General features: G+C 44.0%; 3 protein-coding genes, 1 long non-coding RNA gene and 6 other non-coding genes across 12 annotated transcripts; 2 read left to right on the top strand and 8 right to left on the bottom strand.

The window, feature by feature from the left end:
• Positions 1-584: 584 nt before the first annotated feature.
• ctps1a (CTP synthase 1a) lies at positions 585-5,804 on the top strand. Of its 2 annotated transcripts, none has more exons than XM_067255505.1 (18): positions 585-719; positions 1,088-1,264; positions 1,367-1,537; positions 1,848-1,948; positions 2,089-2,205; positions 2,385-2,468; positions 2,578-2,658; positions 2,753-2,904; positions 3,100-3,232; positions 3,462-3,550; positions 3,658-3,752; positions 3,917-3,979; positions 4,096-4,139; positions 4,230-4,326; positions 4,412-4,467; positions 4,605-4,701; positions 4,828-4,972; positions 5,328-5,804. In XM_067255505.1, the coding sequence occupies exons 2-18, from the start codon at positions 1,099-1,101 to the stop codon at positions 5,416-5,418; spliced, it is 1,782 nt and encodes a 593-aa protein (XP_067111606.1). In that variant the 5' UTR covers positions 585-719; positions 1,088-1,098; the 3' UTR covers positions 5,419-5,804. The 2 variants fall into 2 exon arrangements, with proteins under 2 accessions (XP_067111606.1, XP_067111607.1); XM_067255506.1 differs by having other exon boundaries at positions 606-625.
• An 804-nt stretch (positions 5,805-6,608) lies between these two features.
• Positions 6,609-8,416, bottom strand: LOC136962406 (uncharacterized). 2 transcript variants are annotated; one of them, XR_010878904.1, is made up of 7 exons: positions 8,182-8,416; positions 7,936-7,995; positions 7,643-7,701; positions 7,415-7,453; positions 7,168-7,230; positions 6,863-6,911; positions 6,609-6,689 (listed from the first exon to the last, which is right to left on the bottom strand). It is a non-coding gene; the product is annotated as an uncharacterized lncRNA (long non-coding RNA). The 2 variants fall into 2 exon arrangements; XR_010878903.1 differs by having other exon boundaries at positions 8,381-8,412.
• Positions 6,756-6,826, bottom strand: LOC136962726 (small nucleolar RNA SNORD99). Its single transcript, XR_010878941.1, has one exon. It is a non-coding gene; the product is annotated as a small nucleolar RNA SNORD99 (small nucleolar RNA).
• Positions 6,992-7,122, bottom strand: LOC136962719 (small nucleolar RNA SNORA44). Its single transcript, XR_010878935.1, has one exon. It is a non-coding gene; the product is annotated as a small nucleolar RNA SNORA44 (small nucleolar RNA).
• On the bottom strand, positions 7,306-7,385 carry LOC136962707 (small nucleolar RNA SNORD103/SNORD85). The gene has a single exon (XR_010878924.1). It is a non-coding gene; the product is annotated as a small nucleolar RNA SNORD103/SNORD85 (small nucleolar RNA).
• On the bottom strand, positions 7,533-7,610 carry LOC136962708 (small nucleolar RNA SNORD103/SNORD85). Its single transcript, XR_010878925.1, has one exon. It is a non-coding gene; the product is annotated as a small nucleolar RNA SNORD103/SNORD85 (small nucleolar RNA).
• LOC136962709 (small nucleolar RNA SNORA16B/SNORA16A family) lies at positions 7,774-7,910 on the bottom strand. The gene has a single exon (XR_010878926.1). It is a non-coding gene; the product is annotated as a small nucleolar RNA SNORA16B/SNORA16A family (small nucleolar RNA).
• Positions 8,067-8,206, bottom strand: LOC136962710 (small nucleolar RNA SNORA16B/SNORA16A family). The gene has a single exon (XR_010878927.1). It is a non-coding gene; the product is annotated as a small nucleolar RNA SNORA16B/SNORA16A family (small nucleolar RNA).
• A 3,585-nt stretch (positions 8,417-12,001) lies between the features above and the next one.
• Positions 12,002-15,096, bottom strand: LOC136962036 (protein FAM167B-like). The gene is made up of 2 exons (XM_067255634.1): positions 14,710-15,096; positions 12,002-13,027 (listed from the first exon to the last, which is right to left on the bottom strand). Exons 1-2 carry the CDS (start codon positions 14,917-14,919, stop codon positions 12,737-12,739), a joined length of 501 nt encoding a protein of 166 aa, XP_067111735.1. The 5' UTR covers positions 14,920-15,096; the 3' UTR covers positions 12,002-12,736.
• Positions 15,097-16,474: 1,378 nt separating this feature from the next.
• Positions 16,475-20,425, top strand: slc30a8 (solute carrier family 30 member 8). Its single transcript, XM_067255632.1, has 8 exons — positions 16,475-16,554; positions 17,300-17,463; positions 17,590-17,736; positions 17,920-18,073; positions 18,356-18,662; positions 19,071-19,176; positions 19,489-19,623; positions 19,818-20,425. Exons 1-8 carry the CDS (start codon positions 16,475-16,477, stop codon positions 19,961-19,963), a joined length of 1,239 nt encoding a protein of 412 aa, XP_067111733.1. The 3' UTR covers positions 19,964-20,425.
• The last annotated feature ends 328 nt before the right edge of the window (positions 20,426-20,753 follow it).

The following is a 20,753-nucleotide window of genomic DNA, read 5'->3' as shown; positions in this document are numbered from 1 at the left end:
AGTCCAGAGTGGAGAACATCTAAAACGATGTGCAGCCTTTGGGGTATTTATTTCTCAGCTTGGCACCCATTGGCAGAATATTTTTCACTGTCATCAGTAGCAATGTATGGCTATTTTACTGTAAATCAAGGTGATCTGAATTCATGATGGAGTCTGATCGCCACCTGCTGGATAATTACTGATTGTACCGTCACTTCACACCCGTCATGAAATCTCGGTGTGGGCTAGCATGCACACATATTACGCATACTTGGTGCCCACAACAGCAATAGGTTTTAGCCGCGACTTGCAGCGTGAAGCACGACGCAATCACACATGATATTTCACAATAAGAGTGCATCTTGTGTTATCACACACTTTAATAAATTGAACATTAGAACAAATATTATACCATAATGTATAATTGTGGAATGACTGTCACTTTCAATTGTTATCGAAGGAAAATGGCTGAACCAACGCTAACTTATATTAGACGTTATCATTTGTAAACTTTTATGTAGAAAAATGTCTACGGCCTAATGCGGCTACTTTCACGACAGCAGGCGAGCAATCGCTGGGAATGTGTGAAACACCATGCTCGTTGGTGATGATTGGTCAACCAACACGTGTTGAGAATAGCTGGATGGTGAGGCACAACAAAGCATCCGGTATTAAATATCAAACTTTTTTTTAAACAAATTGCCGATTTGTAAGGCTGTTCTGAGAATCATTTTAATTTGGTGAGTAAGCGTGCTGTTTTTAACTACTCTGCTAGCTAACTAGCTAGTAAACATGCAATGCATAGAGCTATGACTGAATAGGCTAGGGACCTAGCTAGCTAGCTGGCTCAGTTAAGGTTGCCTGGATAAATGTGTCCTTGTAGTTTTAAATCACCAAACTAGCGTACATACTTTTTAATCATAAGCAATCTAATTTCTGTAGTGATTTGGCGTTTCGTCATGTCGCTGTTCCCCTGTTAATTTGTATTAATTTAACTCTTTATCCAAGCAATTTTATGTATTTAAAAGTTAACCCAACTAACTACCTAGCAACAAGAATATAACTTATTTTTTAAGCTTTTAAATAAGCTGTTCTTCAACTTTTACAGCACACCTCAATATGAAATACATATTGGTTACTGGTGGAGTAATCTCTGGTATTGGCAAAGGAATCATTGCCAGCAGTGTTGGAACAATCCTCAAGTCCTGTGGCCTGCATGTCACAGCAATCAAAATCGACCCCTACATCAACATAGATGCTGGGACCTTCTCACCGTATGAACATGGTGGGTTTGTATCCTCAAAGCAGTCGTTTTCAATCTTTTGTTTTATGTAATATTTTTGTCACGGTTTGATATTGAACAATGTCACCTTATGATGCCTTGCAGGGGAGGTTTTCGTGTTGGATGATGGTGGGGAGGTGGACTTGGACCTGGGGAACTACGAACGCTTCCTGGACATCCGGCTGACCAGGGACAACAATTTGACCACCGGCAAGATCTACCAGTCAGTCATCAACAAGGAGAGGAGGGGGGACTACCTGGGCAAGACTGTACAAGGTGAGGCAGCCTTCTCCTTCCTGAGGAACAGTAGTTATGCTGTTCTTTTTCAAAAAATTTTTTTTATTAAATTATCATGGGTTTGAGTTTATACTGCAGTCAGTCATAGCTAAATTTAAAAAAACGAAAAAATAAAAACGCAAGTATTGATGTACTGTCAAAGGTGATTAAAAATAAGAAATACTTTAGCCACATTGAATGCAGACAGTTGAAATGGTCAGAAGAAATGTATTGTATGCCATTCTGATACATACTGATGAAGCTAATTGAATTGAGATGATGAACCGGCCGCCTTGTTTCGTCAATGCAGTGGTGCCACACATCACAGATGCCATCCAAGAATGGGTGATGCGCCAGGCCAAGATACCTGTGGATGATGACGACATGGAACCCCAAGTGTGTGTAATAGAGGTAACACAACACAAACGCCCCCTTTTTGTCTTACACTGCCACTTGTATGAATGGAGATATCAAGCTGGATGTCACTCAACATTTAAGACGCTGTCTGTCTTTGGGACTTCACTCACCATTTTTTTTTTTTGCCTCTGCAGTTAGGGGGCACTGTAGGGGACATTGAGAGCATGCCTTTCATCGAAGCCTTTAGACAGTTCCAGTTCAAGGTCAAGAAAGAGAACTTCTGCAACATCCATGTCAGTCTCATACCACAGGTAAGACTGTACTAGTATATAAACCCTCACACACACAGACACAAACACACACTTCTTTCAGTCTCTAGAGTAGCCATTCAGCAAGTGGTATATGCTTTTTGATGTGCGGTTAGGGTTAGGGTTTATAGGGTTTTTTACAGTGCCAATGCATTTATTCTCTCTGTCGGGGGGTGTTCTAGCCCAGTGCTACAGGAGAACAGAAGACCAAGCCAACCCAGAACAGTGTCCGGGAGCTAAGAGGACTGGGCCTGTCCCCCGATCTGGTGAGGTTTCCAACAGGATCTTACATCGCTCATCATGATTTCCTCTGCCATCGCTGGCGTAGAGTCTATGGCAAAGATTGCCCGGCTAATAGAACCGTGTTTCCAACAGATCATGTGTCGCTGTTCCACTCCGCTGGAGAACTTGGTCAAAGAGAAGATCTCCATGTTCTGCCACGTGGAACCAGAACAGGTACCGTAGCCTTTCCGTTCAGCTGCATACTTTGGATGTGGTGGATGAACACAACACTGTTTATGATTCATCTGCGGTCTCCCTCCTTTCCCAGGTGATCTGTGTCCATGACGTGTCGTCCATCTACCGGGTGCCCCTCCTGCTGGAGGACCAGGGTGTGGTGGGCTACTTCGCCCGCAGGCTGGAGATGCCCATCGAGACGCGGCCCAGGAAGATGCTCACCAAGTGGAAGGAGATGTCAGACAGGTGTGTGGACGTGGACCAGCCTCCAGGACTATATGCGTTTGCCATTTTATTTTATTTTTTTTGAATAAATCTCTGCTGTTAAATGCCACTTCTTCAATTTGATGTCTCATACTCTGTAATGCAGCCCTTCCACCGTCTGGTGGATTCTGTGAGGGCGTAGCTGTAGATAAAAAGTGTGTGTCATCCTCTTTCTAGGTCAGACAGATTGCTGGAACACTGCTCTATAGCACTCGTGGGGAAGTACACCAAATTCTCAGACTCCTACGCCTCAGTTATCAAAGCATTGGAGCACTCAGCTCTAGCCATCAGCCACAAACTGGAGGTCAAGGTAACCATCTACAGGAGTTTGTTTTGGGTGATCCTTTGCAGAGATTGAGAAATGCTCATGAGTATGCATACATATTCAACTACTTAACAAGACATCAATTACATAACCGCAAGCTACACACCAGATGGTATCGCCAGCTAAAACTAGCAACCCCGCTTAGTTTTTTTTTTCTTCTCCCTTATCTTTCTTTCCCCTCGATCCTCTTGGTCTCTTTCTTTCTCACGGTTAGTATGTAGACTCTGCAGACTTGGAGCCAGAAAAGCTGCAGGAGGAGCCAGTGAAGTACCATGAGGCGTGGCAGAAGCTCTGCAGTGCAGAGTGAGTTTAGGAAGGAGGGGAGAGTACACCAGCTCCATTGAAGAGGTCACAGATGGGGAGGCAGAATAACGTTGTGACATTGTGTTGTTGTTGTCTTGCCTGCCTAGCGGTATTTTGGTTCCGGGGGGGTTTGGTGTCCGAGGGACCGAGGGAAAGATCCACGCCATCAACTGGGCCAGGAAACAGAAGAAACCCTTTCTAGGTACCAACAACAGGCGATGTTGTGTCAGCAACCGACTTAAGACTTTTAATGCGATTATGGAGAACCAAAATAGAAGAGATGCTGTTTTTTTGCATGTTGACACATTATCTCAAGCCATGGTGCCAGCATCGTTGACCCCACAGCTGATTCTTCTCTTTGGGCAGGTGTGTGTTTGGGTATGCAGCTGGCCGTGTGTGAGTTTGCCAGGGATGTTCTGGGTTGGAAAGGTATGGTCAATTTTTCAAATACACACACACTACAGATAATTCATCCATCAGTGGTTCTTGGTGGTCATATAACAGGTATGGTAACGGTCACAATTTTTTTTTGTGTTTTCCCTCAGATGCCAACTCCACAGAATTTCACCCAGAATCTAAGCACCCAGTGGTAAGTCTTATCTCTCAAACACAGGACAGATTTGTCCTTCAATGACAGGTCTTGTTTATCGTCAAACCGGTTCCTTATTGATCGTTCCAGGTGATTGAGATGCCAGAACACAATCCTGGCCAAATGGGTGGGACCATGAGGCTTGGAAAGAGACGGACCATCTTCAAGAGCACCAACAGCATATTGCGTAAGAGCAACTGGCACCATGTGACATTGTAATGACGGCGTAAATGAACGAGCTCTCTGAATGGTTGCGTGGCTTTGCATTGCAGGAAAGCTTTACGGAGATGTTGAGTATGTCGATGAAAGACACAGACACCGATTTGAGGTTTGTGAATAGGTCAAATGATTGATTTTTTTTTTATCTGGTTGCACTATAATAAGTTTTAGACCTCTTGGTTGAGCCTAGCAATTTCTTTTCAATTGGCCTTTGTGGTTAGTGATCGTGTTGGCCCCCTTGCACAGGTCAACCCAGAGCTGAAGCAGCACTTTGCTGCAAAGGGCCTCCACTTCGTAGGGGAAGATGTGGAAGGAGAGAGGATGGAGATCATAGAGCTGGATGGTGAGTTCATTTATTTCCGGAATAACACTGTATTTTTCTTTCGGATAAATGACCATGTAAGACTGCAAGGTCACATGGAGACTGGGATTCCGGTAAGATGCTCGTCTTTCCCTCACGTTTCCTCAGAACATCCGTACTTTGTGGGGGTCCAGTACCACCCTGAGTTCACGTCCCGCCCCATCAAGCCCTCCCCACCGTACTTCGGTCTGCTGCTGGCTGCGTCCGGGAAGCTGCAGGGCTACCTCCAGAAGAACTGCCGCCTGTCTCCACGGTAACCACCCCTACGTTGTTCCAGTTTCTGTGCTCGTTTCCACTGCCCAGGGATCCCCATTTACACATTTGAATGCCTTTTGGTGGGGACATTGTGTGGGAAAACATGTTGCGCTGTTTTAGTTCTATGGGAAGATGCCCATAAATGGATGAATAACTCCCAAAAAAGACAGCTGGTGTGTGGGTAGTGAATCAGATACTCAATCAAATACTTGCATGACATCAAACTTGAATGTAGTTATGAAATTTAAGATCCTGTTTCACCATGTTGACTGTTTAAGGCACAACAGAATGCTGTAGAAGTGCTTGGGTGAAATAAGGTGTAACGTTGTCTCTTCTCTCCCCCCCCTCCATAGGGACACGTACAGTGACCACAGCGGCAGCAGCAGTCCAGACTCTGAGGGCAACTTCATCCCAGATACCTCAATCTCCCGGGAGATGAAATAGGAATGCCAAGCCTTATAGCTCCATGTATATTTTACTGGATGAGGTGACATATCTTTAGCCAATCTAAGTGTTCAGGTGATGTATAAACACATGAACAGGACTGAATTAACCAGGCTCACCTGAACTACTCGCAGGGATTTGTATTTTTTAATGCTCCTGACCTGGCAGGTTAAGCCATACTAGCACTGTTGCCAGTACTCATTGTATTCAGTTACATGATTGCCATGAAATTAGTCAAGTATTTCAAGTTGACTTTACATGTGCCAGTTAATGCCATTTAATGCTGCCTTATGTAAATATGTATCTGAGTTAAAGGACCATGCAGTAAAATGTAAGTTAAGCTAATGCTTAATAAATCAGGACAATAAATTTGGAAACCCACTCCATTATGGTTTTGTTTCATTGTTAATATGTACTTTGGCACTAGGGGTGGGGGGGAAGAAATCAATTCAATGAATCGCAATTGTCTTCTAGCAATTCAGATCGATTCCCACAAGTGTGTAAACATACATTGAATCGAAATCGGATTTGAATAAATGTATAGAATCGTGACCAAGACCAAAAGATTCCCACCCCTAGTCAGTGAGCTGTAGATTTATTTAACCGTATTGCAGAAATGTATATTCAAGAAAAGTATTTTTAGTCACTTGTGAATGAGTTCTTACACAAGTTAAGTTGGCTGAAGGATTTAAGTATTAGAAAGCAGAGAATTTTTATAACTTGGCATTAGCAGAAACAAATGTCCTTTGGCATAGTGTCAGAAGGGCAATTATACTTGTAGAAAGTAACTTTGCAGGAACTCTGGCTCTGTGGGTAAGCATGTGTACCATTGAGTATTGCTAAACATGGTACCCCTGGTTCAAATACTCACCACCCCTACTTGTCACCGTGTCCCAACTGTATGCGACTAAGCAGGTAGATTTGGTCGGACACCGTTTCCATTTGTCGCTCGCGTTGAAAGCTCTATAGCACATCTAGTCATAGTTTGACGTTGTCAGTGTAGACAGAGCATCCGATGCAACAATAGTTGGGACACGGGTGTTCCGTTCCAAAAAAGGTCTATAGAACGTCTATATTAACAAATCAAGTCTCACACCTGCATTTGTCAAAGTATTAGTAATTAAAAAGCACCAGTTACCCACACACTAGGTTACATTACAGCATGTTGCAGTGAAGAGATGACCAGCATAGTTGTTTAGGTTCATTTATTAAACATGTTCAATTGGCCATCAATCTGAACCCAGCACAGGCCACAGGTCGGAACGTCACACCTGGAAGAAGGGATGACGGAACATGAAAATCTCCCCCATCAGCAAGGCAATGCAGCATCAGGGCATCCCTGATCTCAGTCCCATATCCGCATGTTTCATCCAACAGTCACAATAATAGGGTATCATCACAGACCACCATAAACACACTTGACACCACAAACAAGTGATCATACCTGTTTAAGGCCGAAGATTCCACCACATGAAGGACCCTCGGGTAGGAGCCTGAAGGGCAAAACCAAACACGTTAGCAAGCAAAGTAGACACATCCACAACAATGGACCCCACAATCTGGTTCTGCACAAGCGTGTTGGACAGTAGAGTGACTGCCAAAGGCACGGGAAGGCCGTGACAGTCAAAGACTCCCCGTTGCTCTGGCATGCACTTGGAGAACCAGGGGCTACAGGAGAGCTCCGGTCCTTAGGATTGCATGCTGCCATGAGGTAGGGAGGCTACCAGGGACCCTGCTGTTTCGACTTACCAGTCCTCCGTCTCAGCCCAGTCCAAATCCATGGCAGCGGACAGGGTCGTCTCCATGGCATCACTAATGGAATACAAGACACATGTTAGGGCTGTGATTATTTAATATGCATGTATATATAGAGGTCATCTGATACGAGTTGGCTCAGAAGAGTACATAAGAATTATCATTATCGAGGCAATCCTCTCAGTGAGGGCAAGTGTGTCATCATAGCCAGCAAAAAACAAGTTAACAGTCTGGATTTTACCTTAAAATCCATTGGGTCGTCACATTGTATCCACTGATCCTGCAAGAGAAACAGTCAAGTAAGAGAATGTAATGCCATCTTTTGGGCTTAGTGAACAACAAATGTATTCATTTTCTAGACATGGCTCAGTAGAGTACTAAGGGTTCTCATAATAGAGCAAGCTCTCAGTGAGGGCAAGTGTGTCATCACAGCCAGTCTGAAGTGTGCAGCAATTTAAGATAATCATACCTTGATAATGTCCTCAGTTTCATAGAATTGAACTCAGGTCGGATCAAGGTTTCTTAGGTCTACAAAAGGAAAATGGAATATAACAAGCAATACACGCTGCATTTGACATTATGAACCAGGCACGGCAATATTAGTGTCCTTCCCCTTAATGTTGCTGAGACAGTTACAATAGAACTGAACAGCGACCGTCGGTGAAAGTTATCATTTTGGCATCCTTTTGACCGTTCTTTGCTACGAGATAACATGAACGGCTTCGATAGGTGCCTAGTCAATGAACTATGTACGTCAAATACCTGTTGGTTGAAGCAGCACATCCATTTGGCAATGACTTGACGTACACACTCCCGTACCCCCTGAAAGAGAACGGTGATGATTAGCCAAGTAGCTACAGTAACAGGCCACCTAGCAGATTTGTTTACGGGTTTATTGTTCTTTTCCAATATGTTGCTGAAAAGGTACATGTTAACTACACAGCGACCGTCGGCAAAAGATGATACTGTTGGCTCCTTTGTTGACCGATTCAAGAAAATCAAGCTTACTGAATCGTCTTCGATAAGGGCCGCAACGTTATTCATAGCCCACGTGGCGTTATGTGCAAGTATATACGGAATTTAAAAAAAACTCAATCCGCATCCATAAACTCAGCATAAAAGCGATAACTCGCACGTATAGAAGCACTAATATTTACGTACACGTATATAAAAATACACATTTCACTCATGCTAACGCTTTACTTACAGACTAACTTCATGTCACATGGAGAAGAGAGAGACCGGAAAAGGAGGTCGATCGCTTTATAAAGAGTGCAAGAGCCTGTGGATTGGTCTAACATGTCACGCGGTCAATTTCGTATCGGAAGTAATTAAAACATTTTGGGGGGAAGAAGTGTTTTGTTGAATGTTTGCACATTGTGTGTATAATTCTACATAATATGTCGTATCGTCGGTTATCTTTTGATATTAGCTGAAAAATCATAGGCTAGAGGCTTTCCACTGTATTTATTGGAGACGTAACTTATTGTTTGGTCGGTGGCAAATTACATTACATTACATTTACATTTAGTTATTTAGCAGACGCTCTTATCCAGAGCGACTAACAGTAAGTACAGGGACATTCTCCCTGAGGCAAGTAGGGTGAAGTGCCTTGCCCGGGAGTCAGGTGGCTGAGCGGTTAGGGAGTCGGGCTAGTAATCTGAAGGTTACCGGTTTGATTCCCCACTGTGCAAAATGACGTTGTGTCCTTGGGCAAGGCACTTCACCCTACTTGCCTCGGGGGGAATGTCCCTGTACTTGCTGTAAGTCGCTCTGGATAAGAGCGTCTGATAAATGACTAAATGTAAGGACACAACGTCATTTGTCATGGCCAGAATCGAACCAGCGACCTTCTGATTAATAGCCCGATTCTCTAACCGCTCAGCCACCTAACTCCCATTAATATTAAAATTAATATTAGGATTTGCAACAAAAAAAATCTAACAAAAGTACACTAGCTATCAGCATATTTCCTGTTTCTTGCTGTATTGGTTCATTTGATCTTGCTTTAGAGACACCCTAACTGCAGGTGCATGAAAGTGGCTGTGTCCACCAAGGCTTCCACTGCAAAATACCACTAGGAGGCAGCCAAGTGCATCACTCAAACCTGTCAATAATCACCGTGTCATGGCATCTGTTGCTGTTACAGTCTTAACAGTTGCCAAAATAAGCCAATAGGGAGCCCCTCGGATGGGTTATAAGGACAGTTCTGAGTTGCCAGGAGCAGTTGGGTATGGGGATATCTATGGAGTCTGTCATAATTTAGATTGAATGTGTGTTTTCCAGCGGATAAGGGAATTACACAGGCAACACTATCTTGACCATATCACCATTTGTGCCTAAACTCTTTCTTTGTCCTGGATTCTAATATCCTTCTTTTGTTTTCTCCATTTGTGTCTTTCAGCTCTTTTATCAAGCTTAAAAAATAGACATATGACTGAAAATACTTCCTTACTGAGGAGAACTGCCCTGGGAAACAATCTTTATTCCAGTGCCCTTCCAAATGTGTCTCCTAGAAACCCCTTTCTGTCCTATATATGTCAGGAAAGAGAATACACTGGACTCAGTGTCATCACTTTTGAAAAGTCAAGAATGACTGTGCTACTATGCCAAAAACCCATCCAGGATCTCCAAAGGGAATGGACTTACTTTTGACACAAAGGACCTGTCTACATTTCTCTATTGGATGGCCTTTGTGGCTCTCAATTGGACCACACCAAGCCTCTGTGTCTGTGTGTCTCTGAGCAACTTGCCTGTCTCTAGAGGGCATTAGAGTCCTGTTGAGGACTTTCATTGTCAGCCATTGAGGTTTGATACATTTCACACACACATTCATTCACACACACACACACACACACACACACACACATAAGTTGGTCTTTACTGCAGAACTAGGAGCTGCACTGCACCTCTCAAACAAAAAGTCTATGGGGGCGGGATTTGAAGGAGAGAGTGAATGGGGGGCTCTTTTCAGTTCTTTTGGAGGCAACAATAGTCTTTGTCCAAGATCCTCCACCATTCTTATTGGGGTTACCAAAGGGAGGGGTGCAGGCGGGCGGAGGGCTGGTTTTCCATAGTAACAGGAACAAAACTGCCTGGTCCCACACTACGCAGGGAATGGGATGAGCTGGGCTGTTGGAAAAGAGCACACAAACCTCTGCTGAAAGTCAGCAGTCTTATTCCTACAACAAACTGAGACAAGGAGGAGAGAGAGACTGGATGGGAGGACACACAGAGAGAGAACAGAGGGCCATGTCGAGCTGAACAAGTGGAAGAGCAAAAGAAAGGAGGAAAGAAAGGAAGGCAGCAGGTGTTAAGAGGAAAGAAACGTCATTCTACACAGAGGACAAGAACTAACACCCACACACGCAGCATGAACAGGGACAGTCACAGTGAGGACAGTTTGTCCTCGCTGGTTCTGGAGAACATAAAGAACAAACTGATTGACGCCTTCAGGACGACGGGGGACCCTGCCGACGTCTCGGGGTCTGGTCCTCGTGCTGGCCCCATCAGGAGCATCGACAGGAGCCACCAAGCCAACGAAGAGCTGAGGAGAGCGAAGATAGATGGAGCTATAACCTGGCTGAGGTCTGAACTGGTAGGTGTATAGATTCCTACAGACAACCCATTCAATGTACGCCTTTATGTTTGTTTGTAAATCCATTGCGCCTGTGACTATCATGTGTTTGAGTGTGTGCCCATGTGCTTGTCAACCCATCTGCTTTTGGGTGTGTTGGGTCCGAGTCACTGATACCTCCTCCTGTCACAACCATGCAGCTGGAGATGCGCTCCCAGGACCGGCAGCTAGCCCAGACACTCCTGGGCCTCAACACGGAGATCCAGAGACTCAGGAGGGAAAGTATCTGTATGTCTGGGGCTCTGGAGCCAAAGGAGGAGGAACACCACTGACCTCCCCCTGCCATATTGCATCTGCTCTGAGGAACATTCCCAGAGTGGGGACTGAGTGGACCTAACTTACTGGAGCCCACGATGGGACTGGGACATTCTTTAGTGGAAATCCATAGAAGTGTTTTATATCAACGTGGCATCGATGGATGGAATGATACCACAGTCAAAGGTCGCACTCACTGCATGTGTGATACATTGGTCACATATCTGGAGCCCTTCATTGGCTTGTGTATGGACTGATTGCAATAACCTTCCATCTCACAGAGTGCCTATGAAATTTGCATACAAATGTGTATGGTGTTCCATGTCCTTTAGCATGATTGTGCTATGCTTAATGGAGAATAAACCAACACTTGGATTTGTGATATGGCTTTCCACGTATGTATTGTATTCAGGGGGGTCAGATGGCTGAGCGGTTAGGGAGTCGGGCTATTAATCAGACGGTTGTTGGTTCGATTCCAGGCTGTGAAAAACGACGTTGTGTCCTTGGGCAAGGCACTTCACCCTACTTGTCTCTGGGAGAATGTCCCTGTACTTACTTTAAGTCGCTCTGGATAAGAGCGTCTGCTAAATGACTAAATGTAAATGTCTTCTAACTGTCTTTAAGTACCACAAGAATGGAATGGCTTGAGGACATGCTTTTTACAGATGTGAATAAATGGGCTGTGTACATCACTTTGGTTTTATTCTCTTTATTGGGGATGACATACTGTTTGTACTTACAGTACCTGTCAGAAACGTAAGCTCCATAATAAGGACAGATATATAAACATATTTTTTCTCATTCTGCGAAAATACCTTCTCAAATGTCCTTGCGGTGACAACACAACAGTGTCAACAAGGCCTGGTTGTTCCATTACCGGCCCATTTAACTTTCATGAACCTGATACATCTGGGGGGGGGGGGGGGGGGGGGGGGCATTCCACTTGCAGTCACCACCAGGGAGGCCTATTCACTCACTGAGACACACTGTAGTGTCAGTCAGGATCCACACCCAAGCATGGGGTTGTAAGGACTACAGGAACGAGGAATTATGCACAGAATATTACAGTAAACAGTTCTCATCTGAACTGCCTCCTGTTGGTCTTATCCAACAAGTTAGACTACATATTTTACATTTAGTGGGAACACTATTAGCCATTTCTCAGGAAAAGTCTAACACACCATCACACACACACAATTGACTATTCCCTCAAAGGCAATTAGGGTTGCCCTTAGTCAAACTATGCCTATGATTAAAAACTGTGATATTCTATTCTATAGCAGCCATTTTAAAACAGCTTTGTTAAAAAACATTGGGCCATAATATTCTCGACAAATATCTGCCACAAGATTTACAATGAAAGGTGAATAACCTTAAATAATCAGAAAATAGCTTTCGTTTCATTCAGATTGTGTACATTGTGAACATTTTTATGATCTTTTAGGAAATTTGACAAATTATTTGTATTTTAAGATTTGTCTGCCTGCCTATCTACCGACAGATTAAAACAATGACCAACAGCATATGGCACAGTCACTCTATGTTTGTGTGAGAGTTTTGTCAATGCCACCATGATGTGACTGTACAGTAGATGACATTGGGATTAGACTGGGAAGCCTCCAATTCCCTTTACATTGACATTTGTTGTTACTGTTGATACAGTTCGATGGATTAAGGTACTGAGCTCCTTCTGCTGCAAAGCCTTCTGGGTAGAGAAGTAACAGGAGGTGGGGTCATACGTGTGGATAGACAGGACGAGAAGCTGACTTCACCCGAGCTTGTATAATAGCTACTGGCCCCTGCTTCACTCCCTGAGTCCGAGCAGACTTCCTCCTCTGGCTCCTCCTCTTCCTCCTCTGGCTCCTCCTCTTCCTCTGACAGCTCCAGCTTGAGCTCCTGGATGCCAGTGTGGAGATCCATCAGCTGCCGGATCAGTGCCTGGTCCTGAGAACGCATCTCCATCTGAGGAGAGTGGAGATACTGCACGTCAGCTCTGACACAGCACGATCCACACATACGCACACACGTACAGTACACTCACACACACACACACACACACACACACACACAGGTTCATCTGTCAAATTAACATAGTTGATTAAGACTTGCAGGGCTGTGTCTTTCACATGCTAATGTACATTTACCAAAGCGTCTTTCTTGTCTTTTTTTTATGAGAGGCAGTTTAATTGCCTGTATTGTGAGAATAGAATATTCTGAGTTCCACCACTCTCAGAGTTCTAGTTTGTCCCAGGAAAAAGGAATGTGTGAACAAAGAAACATCTCTGCCAATCTGCATTTCATTCCCCGTTAATTACGGTGTTGAGCTAGGACTGGGCTAGCGCTGAAAGAGGCTGGTTTTCCAATCTTTTGTTAAAGCACGGATAAGAAGAAGAAACATGAACTTTCCTTTGAGTAAAGGTTGCACCCCTCCCCCCACCGCCATCACCTTGGCTAAACTTAACTTGTGTGTGTGTTTGTGTGCGTGTGTGCCCTTTTTACAATCAGTGCAAACCAAACTCTCAACCATTTAATGGTGAACCTATTGGGCTATCCAGGAACATACTATACAAGTTATTGTTCCTTCTAAACGTTCTGCTTTCTCCTTCATCATGGCAACCAATGAATGCAGAGCCATCAGACTTGATGAAATCTAATGATCCAATGGTTCTACTTGGTGGATGTTTCCATTATTTGTACTACCTAGCAGCCCAGGCACAATGGGGAACTGAATGCTAGACTTAGAAGCTGGACCTGGGCAGGGACAAAAGAGGGGACATAGACCCCTGTATCACATCATGTTAAAAGCCTGGCAAACATTGCTCTCTAGAGTGTGAATGTAATTGGATTGAGTTTTTTAATTTGTGTTTGTGTAGTGAGAAATTGCCTCCATCAACACATTAGACTAAGGTTGATTTTGGTGTCTTCAAGCTTCAAGATGCCAAACCCAAGGGTTGCCACTAGACCATGAGAGCATTTCCCATAACACCAAGAGCCAGTTTAGTGCCAGAACAACATTGTCAAAGTGGCCTACAGTCTCCAACCCTCTACCCTCACCACTGTGCCTCTTTGTGTGCCTTCCATCTGACGCCTGGGTTTGTTGTGTTCTATGTGCTTGGGACACTAGGTTGCCATAGCGATCTGTCTGGCCAAATACTCTAAATGCCAAGTGATATATTAATCATTGACAATAGGCTTTCTCTGCATTGGTGACAGAAGGGGGTGAGGACTTGAAGAGAGGGTGACATCGTAACATTGCCCGCCCAGCCCGAACATCTTATTCAAAGCACAAGCGCTGACATGACACCCCAACACAATGACGTTTTGAATCACCAAAAAGATTTGATGTCTTGACCTTAAGATCTGGTAGCCAATAAAAATGTCTGGAGGAGAGCACACACTATGCTGTAAAGAACTTAGGTTTTAACAGCACTAAGTATAGCAATTTTCACTTTTACAAATATGAATTATGTTACTGACAAGAATATGATTTTTTATCATAAAATTGAACCGTCCCTAGTAAACCATACAATATGAAATAACATTGCCTTTTAATAATAGACAAGGTTTCTCTGTACAGTGAAAGTACATAACCAAGAAAGTAGAAGCTTGGTCAAAAAAAGAAAGAAATTCTCAGTGATGCTTACCAGTTCTCTACGAAGCCAGGCCAGTGCACTTTCTATGTCCAATCTGTAGGGGCTTGTCCCTCCAGTCGGACAGCCCACCTTCGGTACCCCCTCCCCTGGAGACGAGTCTCTGGTCCGGGGGTCCCTGCACACACCGGACCCGGCTGACTCATCGAATGTGGCAACTCTACATGAGAAGTCTCTCAGTCTGGTCAGGACCATCTCCGTCATGGTATAGTTCACTGGTTTCTTCACACAACAGATCACTGTCCTGGTTGGAAGTCTGCCTAGGTTTTAATATAGGGTTCCTTATGCTTTTTAGATACACTTCCTGTGTATGTACTAAGTTTATTTCAGCTGTAGCTAGATACAGCGTTGTCTACAGAATTCTCTCTCTCTTCTGGCTTCACTTGTCCTTCTCTAGTGTTTCTGCTGTGGACTTAAAACTTAGGAGGAACTCCTCTACACCTCCCCCTTTCATACACACACACATACACATCCCATTCTTTGGCACAGTGTGTGTGTGTCGTCAGACGGGCGTTTGCGTGACGCATTGAGGTTGACGTCAGCTCCTTGGCATTGTCCGGTCAGCTTCACTGGTTGTTTACCACACACACACACACACACACACACACACACACACACACACACACATACACACACCTCCCTTTTAGGGGGAAAAAGAGGGGAGTTGAAGGGGGAGGTCTGATGAAGCCAATGTAGCAGCGTCGATGTGACATCACTGCACTGTCTCCCCCTTGCCACCAGAAAGCACCTAGCAACGCCTCAAAGAAAGTTGTAAATCAAGACAAATGATATCAATGCCATTGGCATTCACAGATATTTTTTTAATCAAATATCCTCCACTTTCTGACCACCAAACTAAAGGAGAATCATAAATGAGAATAGACTTGTCTTGAATAGAATAGTCTTGGCCAATTGTATCTTTTCTGAGCCCAAATTCAAGCGAACATTCGGTTTTCAGCGCCCTCATGTGGCACTTTTGCTAAATGTTTTCTCCAAATCTAGATCTCTGAATGTTGTCCGAAATGTACGAAGACTAATGGGTGTGAAATGAATGATGCGTGTGGTTGTCGTTTATTAATTCACTCTGCTTATTCAGGAATAAAGCTTAATTTAAGTAAGTAAGTAATCACCAATCACCAACATGCGACTTTATGCATGTAACTGTAACTGTAACACGTGTTAAATCAAAGTTCAGGCAATTAGGCCTACAGTCAATATCGCTTACATTTGAAAGATAATTGACCATTCAGAAAGTTATCAGTGAGGAATAGCCTATTGACTGTAGGCCTATGGACTGTCTATGGCTACATTTTCTACACAGTGGGTCTTTTCTTCAGTCAACCCTAACGGAAGGCTACAGGGTTCTGCAAGCGGCTATTTGCACACGGTGCTTCGTCACAAGGCTGAGATGCTTCAAGCGGTTTGGCAAGTCTGGGCTACTCCATAACTTGTATGTTTGCAAATATCATGTGAGAGAATCGAAACAAGGATTAAGGATCTTGCAGGCGCACACCTTTTTGAGGACACCGCTCTAAATTGATTTGGTGATGGGACTACACCAAAAATAACACTTTGAGGCGCACACCTTCTTGAGGAAAGTGCTCTACGTTGATATGATGATCGGACGGAACAAAAAATAACACTTTAATATACTAATATCTACTAATATACTATATCAAGATAACAACTTTGTTGTTTTAGTTTTGTTGTAGTTGTTCAGATATTTTTTTTATTTAGGTTTAGAATTCCTTTGAGAATCATGTTCAGAAAAAAGGACCCAGAAAAAAGTCACCTGGTTACGGAGAAAAAAGGCAATATGTATACCATCACCATGGGAAGGTAAAGTTGAATAAATTATTTAAAAAATATATAATTTAGGTGTATTCATTTAAATTGACTATTCAAGTTAGTTCAGTTGATATGCAACGTATCTTCTTACAATCTTCATAAAATAAGTTATTTGGACTTTGCACAGGTTAATCCTCACACCAGCCTACTGAGACCAAATCTGAATTAATATGGATTTATTTGTATTTTTAAAGTTTTGTAAATATTTTAAAATATCTAAACTAATTTAGTGTTGAACCGACAAAATGTGTTTTTTTTGTCTGTGTCTTTGCTCACGTTCCCTTCTCTATTTCTGAATTACACAACACTTTACACACGGATCTAAAGGGTCTGGTATTAGCAGTGCGCAAACATCGACCTTTCAAGTAGCCTACTCCCCTCGCTTCAAGCTTGTGACCTCAACAGCGGTTGTCCATCACCGGTTGCGCCCCCGGGTTGAAGAACAAGCTAAATTCATGTTATCCGATTGAATAATCCAATGCTATATTACAAATTTGACACACGCACGCACAGGCACACATACACACATACACACACGCACACACGGACAGACACACACACAGAAGCTTCACAACCGTAGTACATTCATTTTACTAAGTTAATACACCTTTGCTATTTAAACCTATTTTTTTTACAATAAATCTAAAAGCTAATTTTTTCATCCTGGATTTATTAAGGTATTACTCGACTCTCATGATCTTTATTTATGTGGTTGTTCCCCCTCCCTTTATTTCAGTGTTTCAACAGATGAAGGACTGGAGAAAAATGGGGGGGACATTAAGCATTGCCATGACAACAGTCTGGCTCAGGAGAGCAGAGAGCAAGAGAAGAAGCAGGCCCGAAAGAGACTCTATGTGGTCTCAGTTATCTGCCTGGTGTTCATGATAGGAGAGATCCTAGGTGAGAGAATGACACACACACAATCATCGTATAGTCCATGCCCCCATCTCCAGCACCTTGGCAGTGTGCCACTTCTCTCTTTCTCTTTCTCTCTCTCCCTCTCTCTCTTTCTCTCCCTCTCTCCAGGAGGTTATTTTGCGGGCAGTTTGGCGGTGATGACCGATGCTGCCCACTTACTCGTGGACCTGATCAGCTTCATCATCAGCCTCTTCTCCCTGTGGCTCTCCTCCAGACCTGCCACACACAGACTGAGCTTCGGCTGGCACCGCGCCGGTAACGCTCCTCTTCCTCACCAGGATCCTCATCCGTGTTCATCTACCTCGGGTTGTTTCCGGAGAGTGTCATCATGTCATTGTCTCACTGGTCTCCTCCAAACGTGTCTCCTTCCTCCTCCGCCCCTTTCTCCTTTCCCCTCCCTCCCTTTTCCTTTTCTTCTGCTCCCTCTGGTGTCCTCAGAGATCTTGGGGGCTCTGCTGTCCGTCTTCACCATCTGGCTGGTGACAGGTGTGCTGGTCTACCTGGCCATAGAGCGCATCGTCAACGACGATTACGTCATCGAGGGCACCATCATGCTCATCACGTCCGGCTGTGCCGTGCTCGCCAACATCATGTGAGTGAACCCGAAACCAACGTCCCCCGATCATGACCGCTACTCCACTCCATTTATTAGCCGTAAGAGAGGGGGCCCTTTCTTCCCCCACCCAGCGTACTACACTTAACATATAATCACACATGTTGACCAAATGCAGAAGTCATGCTGTTTGTGCGTATCATAGATTGACAAATATGTATCACCCAGTCAGTTTCGTAACAGAGGATTTCTCCTCAGGGATTTCCCTGCCCGTGTAGAGTATAAGTCATCTGGTTCTGTTTGGTTTCTGTGGGGGGGCAGAATGGCGCTGACCTTACACCAGCCTGGCCACGGGCACAGTCACGGTGGTCTCAGCAGCTCGCACGGACACGGCCACAGCCACAGTTCCAAAGAAGACAAGGGCAAGGGCCACAGCCACGGCAACAGTAACCATGCCCACGGGGACCATGGCGACAGCGACGTTGAGCACCAGGGGACCAAACCGGAGCCGGGGGTGAAGGCCAGGGCCCAGGCTAACGCCAGTGTGCGTTCTGCCTTTGTGCACGTGCTGGGAGACCTGCTGCAGAGCATCAGCGTGCTTGTCAGTGCTGTCATCATCTTCTTTAAGGTCAGAGATCCTGAATCCTGTGTGTTTTATGCGTGTGTCTTGTGGGGGGCTTGTGTCACTGCAAATATTTGTTTGTGAGCGTGATATTAACGGGTGCGACTTTGCTTTGAGGGTGTCTGTGTGTACATTCTTAATTGTGCATACCTATCTGATACAATTCAACTCAGTTACCCAATAACGTTGATCTGCTGGCCAGCTCTGTAGGGAATGGATACTACTTTTTTATCAGAAAGTCCAAATCAACTTCCTGTAAGCTTTCTTATCCAATGGGTTTTTGGCGTTAACCGTTGTGTGCAAATAGAAACAACAAATATTACATATAAAAAAAAAAAATGAGTTATATATATAAAAATAATAATTATTGATATTTCAATGTAAGGTTTCTCTCCCTCTCTGCCTGTACTCTAGCCGGAGTATAAGATAGCTGATCCCATCTGTACGTTCCTCTTCTCCTTGTTTGTTCTGGCCACCACCATCACCATCCTGAGAGACATCCTGCTAGTGTTGATGGAAGGTGAGGAGTCTCTCTGATGTGCTCTGTCTCTCTCTCTCTGTCTCTCTCTTTCTGTCTCTCTCTCTCTCTCTCTCTCTCTCTCTCTCTCTCTCTCTCTCTCTCTCTCTCTCTCTCTCTCTCTGTCTCTCCATGCTTTTCTTAGTTTCTCTCTGTATTTTCTGTGAGATGTTGATGTTAGCCATATTGAGACGGGGTATCCTGATAAAGTCTGTACGTGGACATGACCTGTAATGCAACTCGACTACTAACTGTCACTTCTCTATTTTGATCCCCCCATTACTCTCCCACCCGTCCCACCACCCCTCCCCTCAGGTATCCCTGGGGGGGTGAAGTACAGTGAGGTAAAGGACCGTCTCCTGGCAATAAAGGGGGTCAAGACTGTCCACAACCTCCACATCTGGGCCTTGACCATGAACCAGGTGGTCTTGTCAGCTCATGTGGCCATAGGTACGGTCTTGTGTTTTGGCTTTGGTTGCTGTGTCAGTAGTATGTTAATATAGATAAAATGTTTTTCAGGCTTTCCCTCAGGTTGACACAGAGTCCCAGAAGTGTCCCAAATGTGTCACACATTATCACAGACAGAAACACAGTGCTGTCTCAAGTATCGTCTGATTGGTCAGTTCCCTTTACCTCCTCCATAGATGACTCAGTGGATTCCCAACCAGTTCTCAGGGAGATGACCCAAGCCTGCTTCTCCACCTACAACTTCCACTCAGTCACCATTCAGATGGAGCAACAGGCTGACCAGAAGCCTGGGTGTACCTTGTGTGTGGAGCCCACAATGTAGGCTTCGACCTGGGAAGCCTTCTGAGCCAGAGCCCTTAGGAACAGCCAGACATCAGGAGGAGCCTGATGAAACCACAAGAACTGGTTTATCTTGTCCAGGATGGATATGTTGTCTCAAGTGGGGTGTCGTTCTACTGTCATATGACAGTACCTCAGTGCCTCTGTTCAAACTTTCCCAAAGAAGTAAGGATTAAAAGATTAGGGGATTGTGCCTTTAGTAAGTGTACAATCACAGATGAACAGTTTCCTATCAGTTTATTTAAGTAGTTGTTTTGAAAAACATATATTCTTTTACAAGAACATTTACTATTGCTTATGCTTATGTAAACATTCTAATACATAGATTTGATTGTCATTCTGAATGTCCCTGATGGCTATTTTGGCAGATTTTTAAATGGCAGATACATTTGATTCATTATAATCTGTACTTTGAAGTGTTGCACCTTTAGCAGTACTGTGTCCTTTAAAACATGTGAAATTAATAAAATGTACTGTACTCACAATATTGTGTCATTAATTTCCAATAAGGAACCATGTCAGCCTATACAAAGGACAAAGAACAATCAGACTAAGTGGTCAGGTTGGGTTATTATAGATAAGTGTCCGAAATGAAAAGTATACATCCAACATCCAGAAGGTTTGGGTTACAGTACCAAGTAAATGTTATTGGATCACTGCCAATGGAATTCTAGACATAATGCATGGTCATAGTCAAACTTTGAGATTAGCCAAGATACCGAAAATGAAGCATATTCTCTCTGACAGTACATTCTATGTTGTTGAAATAGTAT

The sequence above is a fragment of the Osmerus mordax genome, chromosome 18 (assembly GCF_038355195.1).
Source record: "Osmerus mordax isolate fOsmMor3 chromosome 18, fOsmMor3.pri, whole genome shotgun sequence".
Classification (NCBI taxonomy): domain Eukaryota; kingdom Metazoa; phylum Chordata; class Actinopteri; order Osmeriformes; family Osmeridae; genus Osmerus; species Osmerus mordax.
This window is presented reverse-complemented; position numbering and strand designations above follow the sequence as displayed.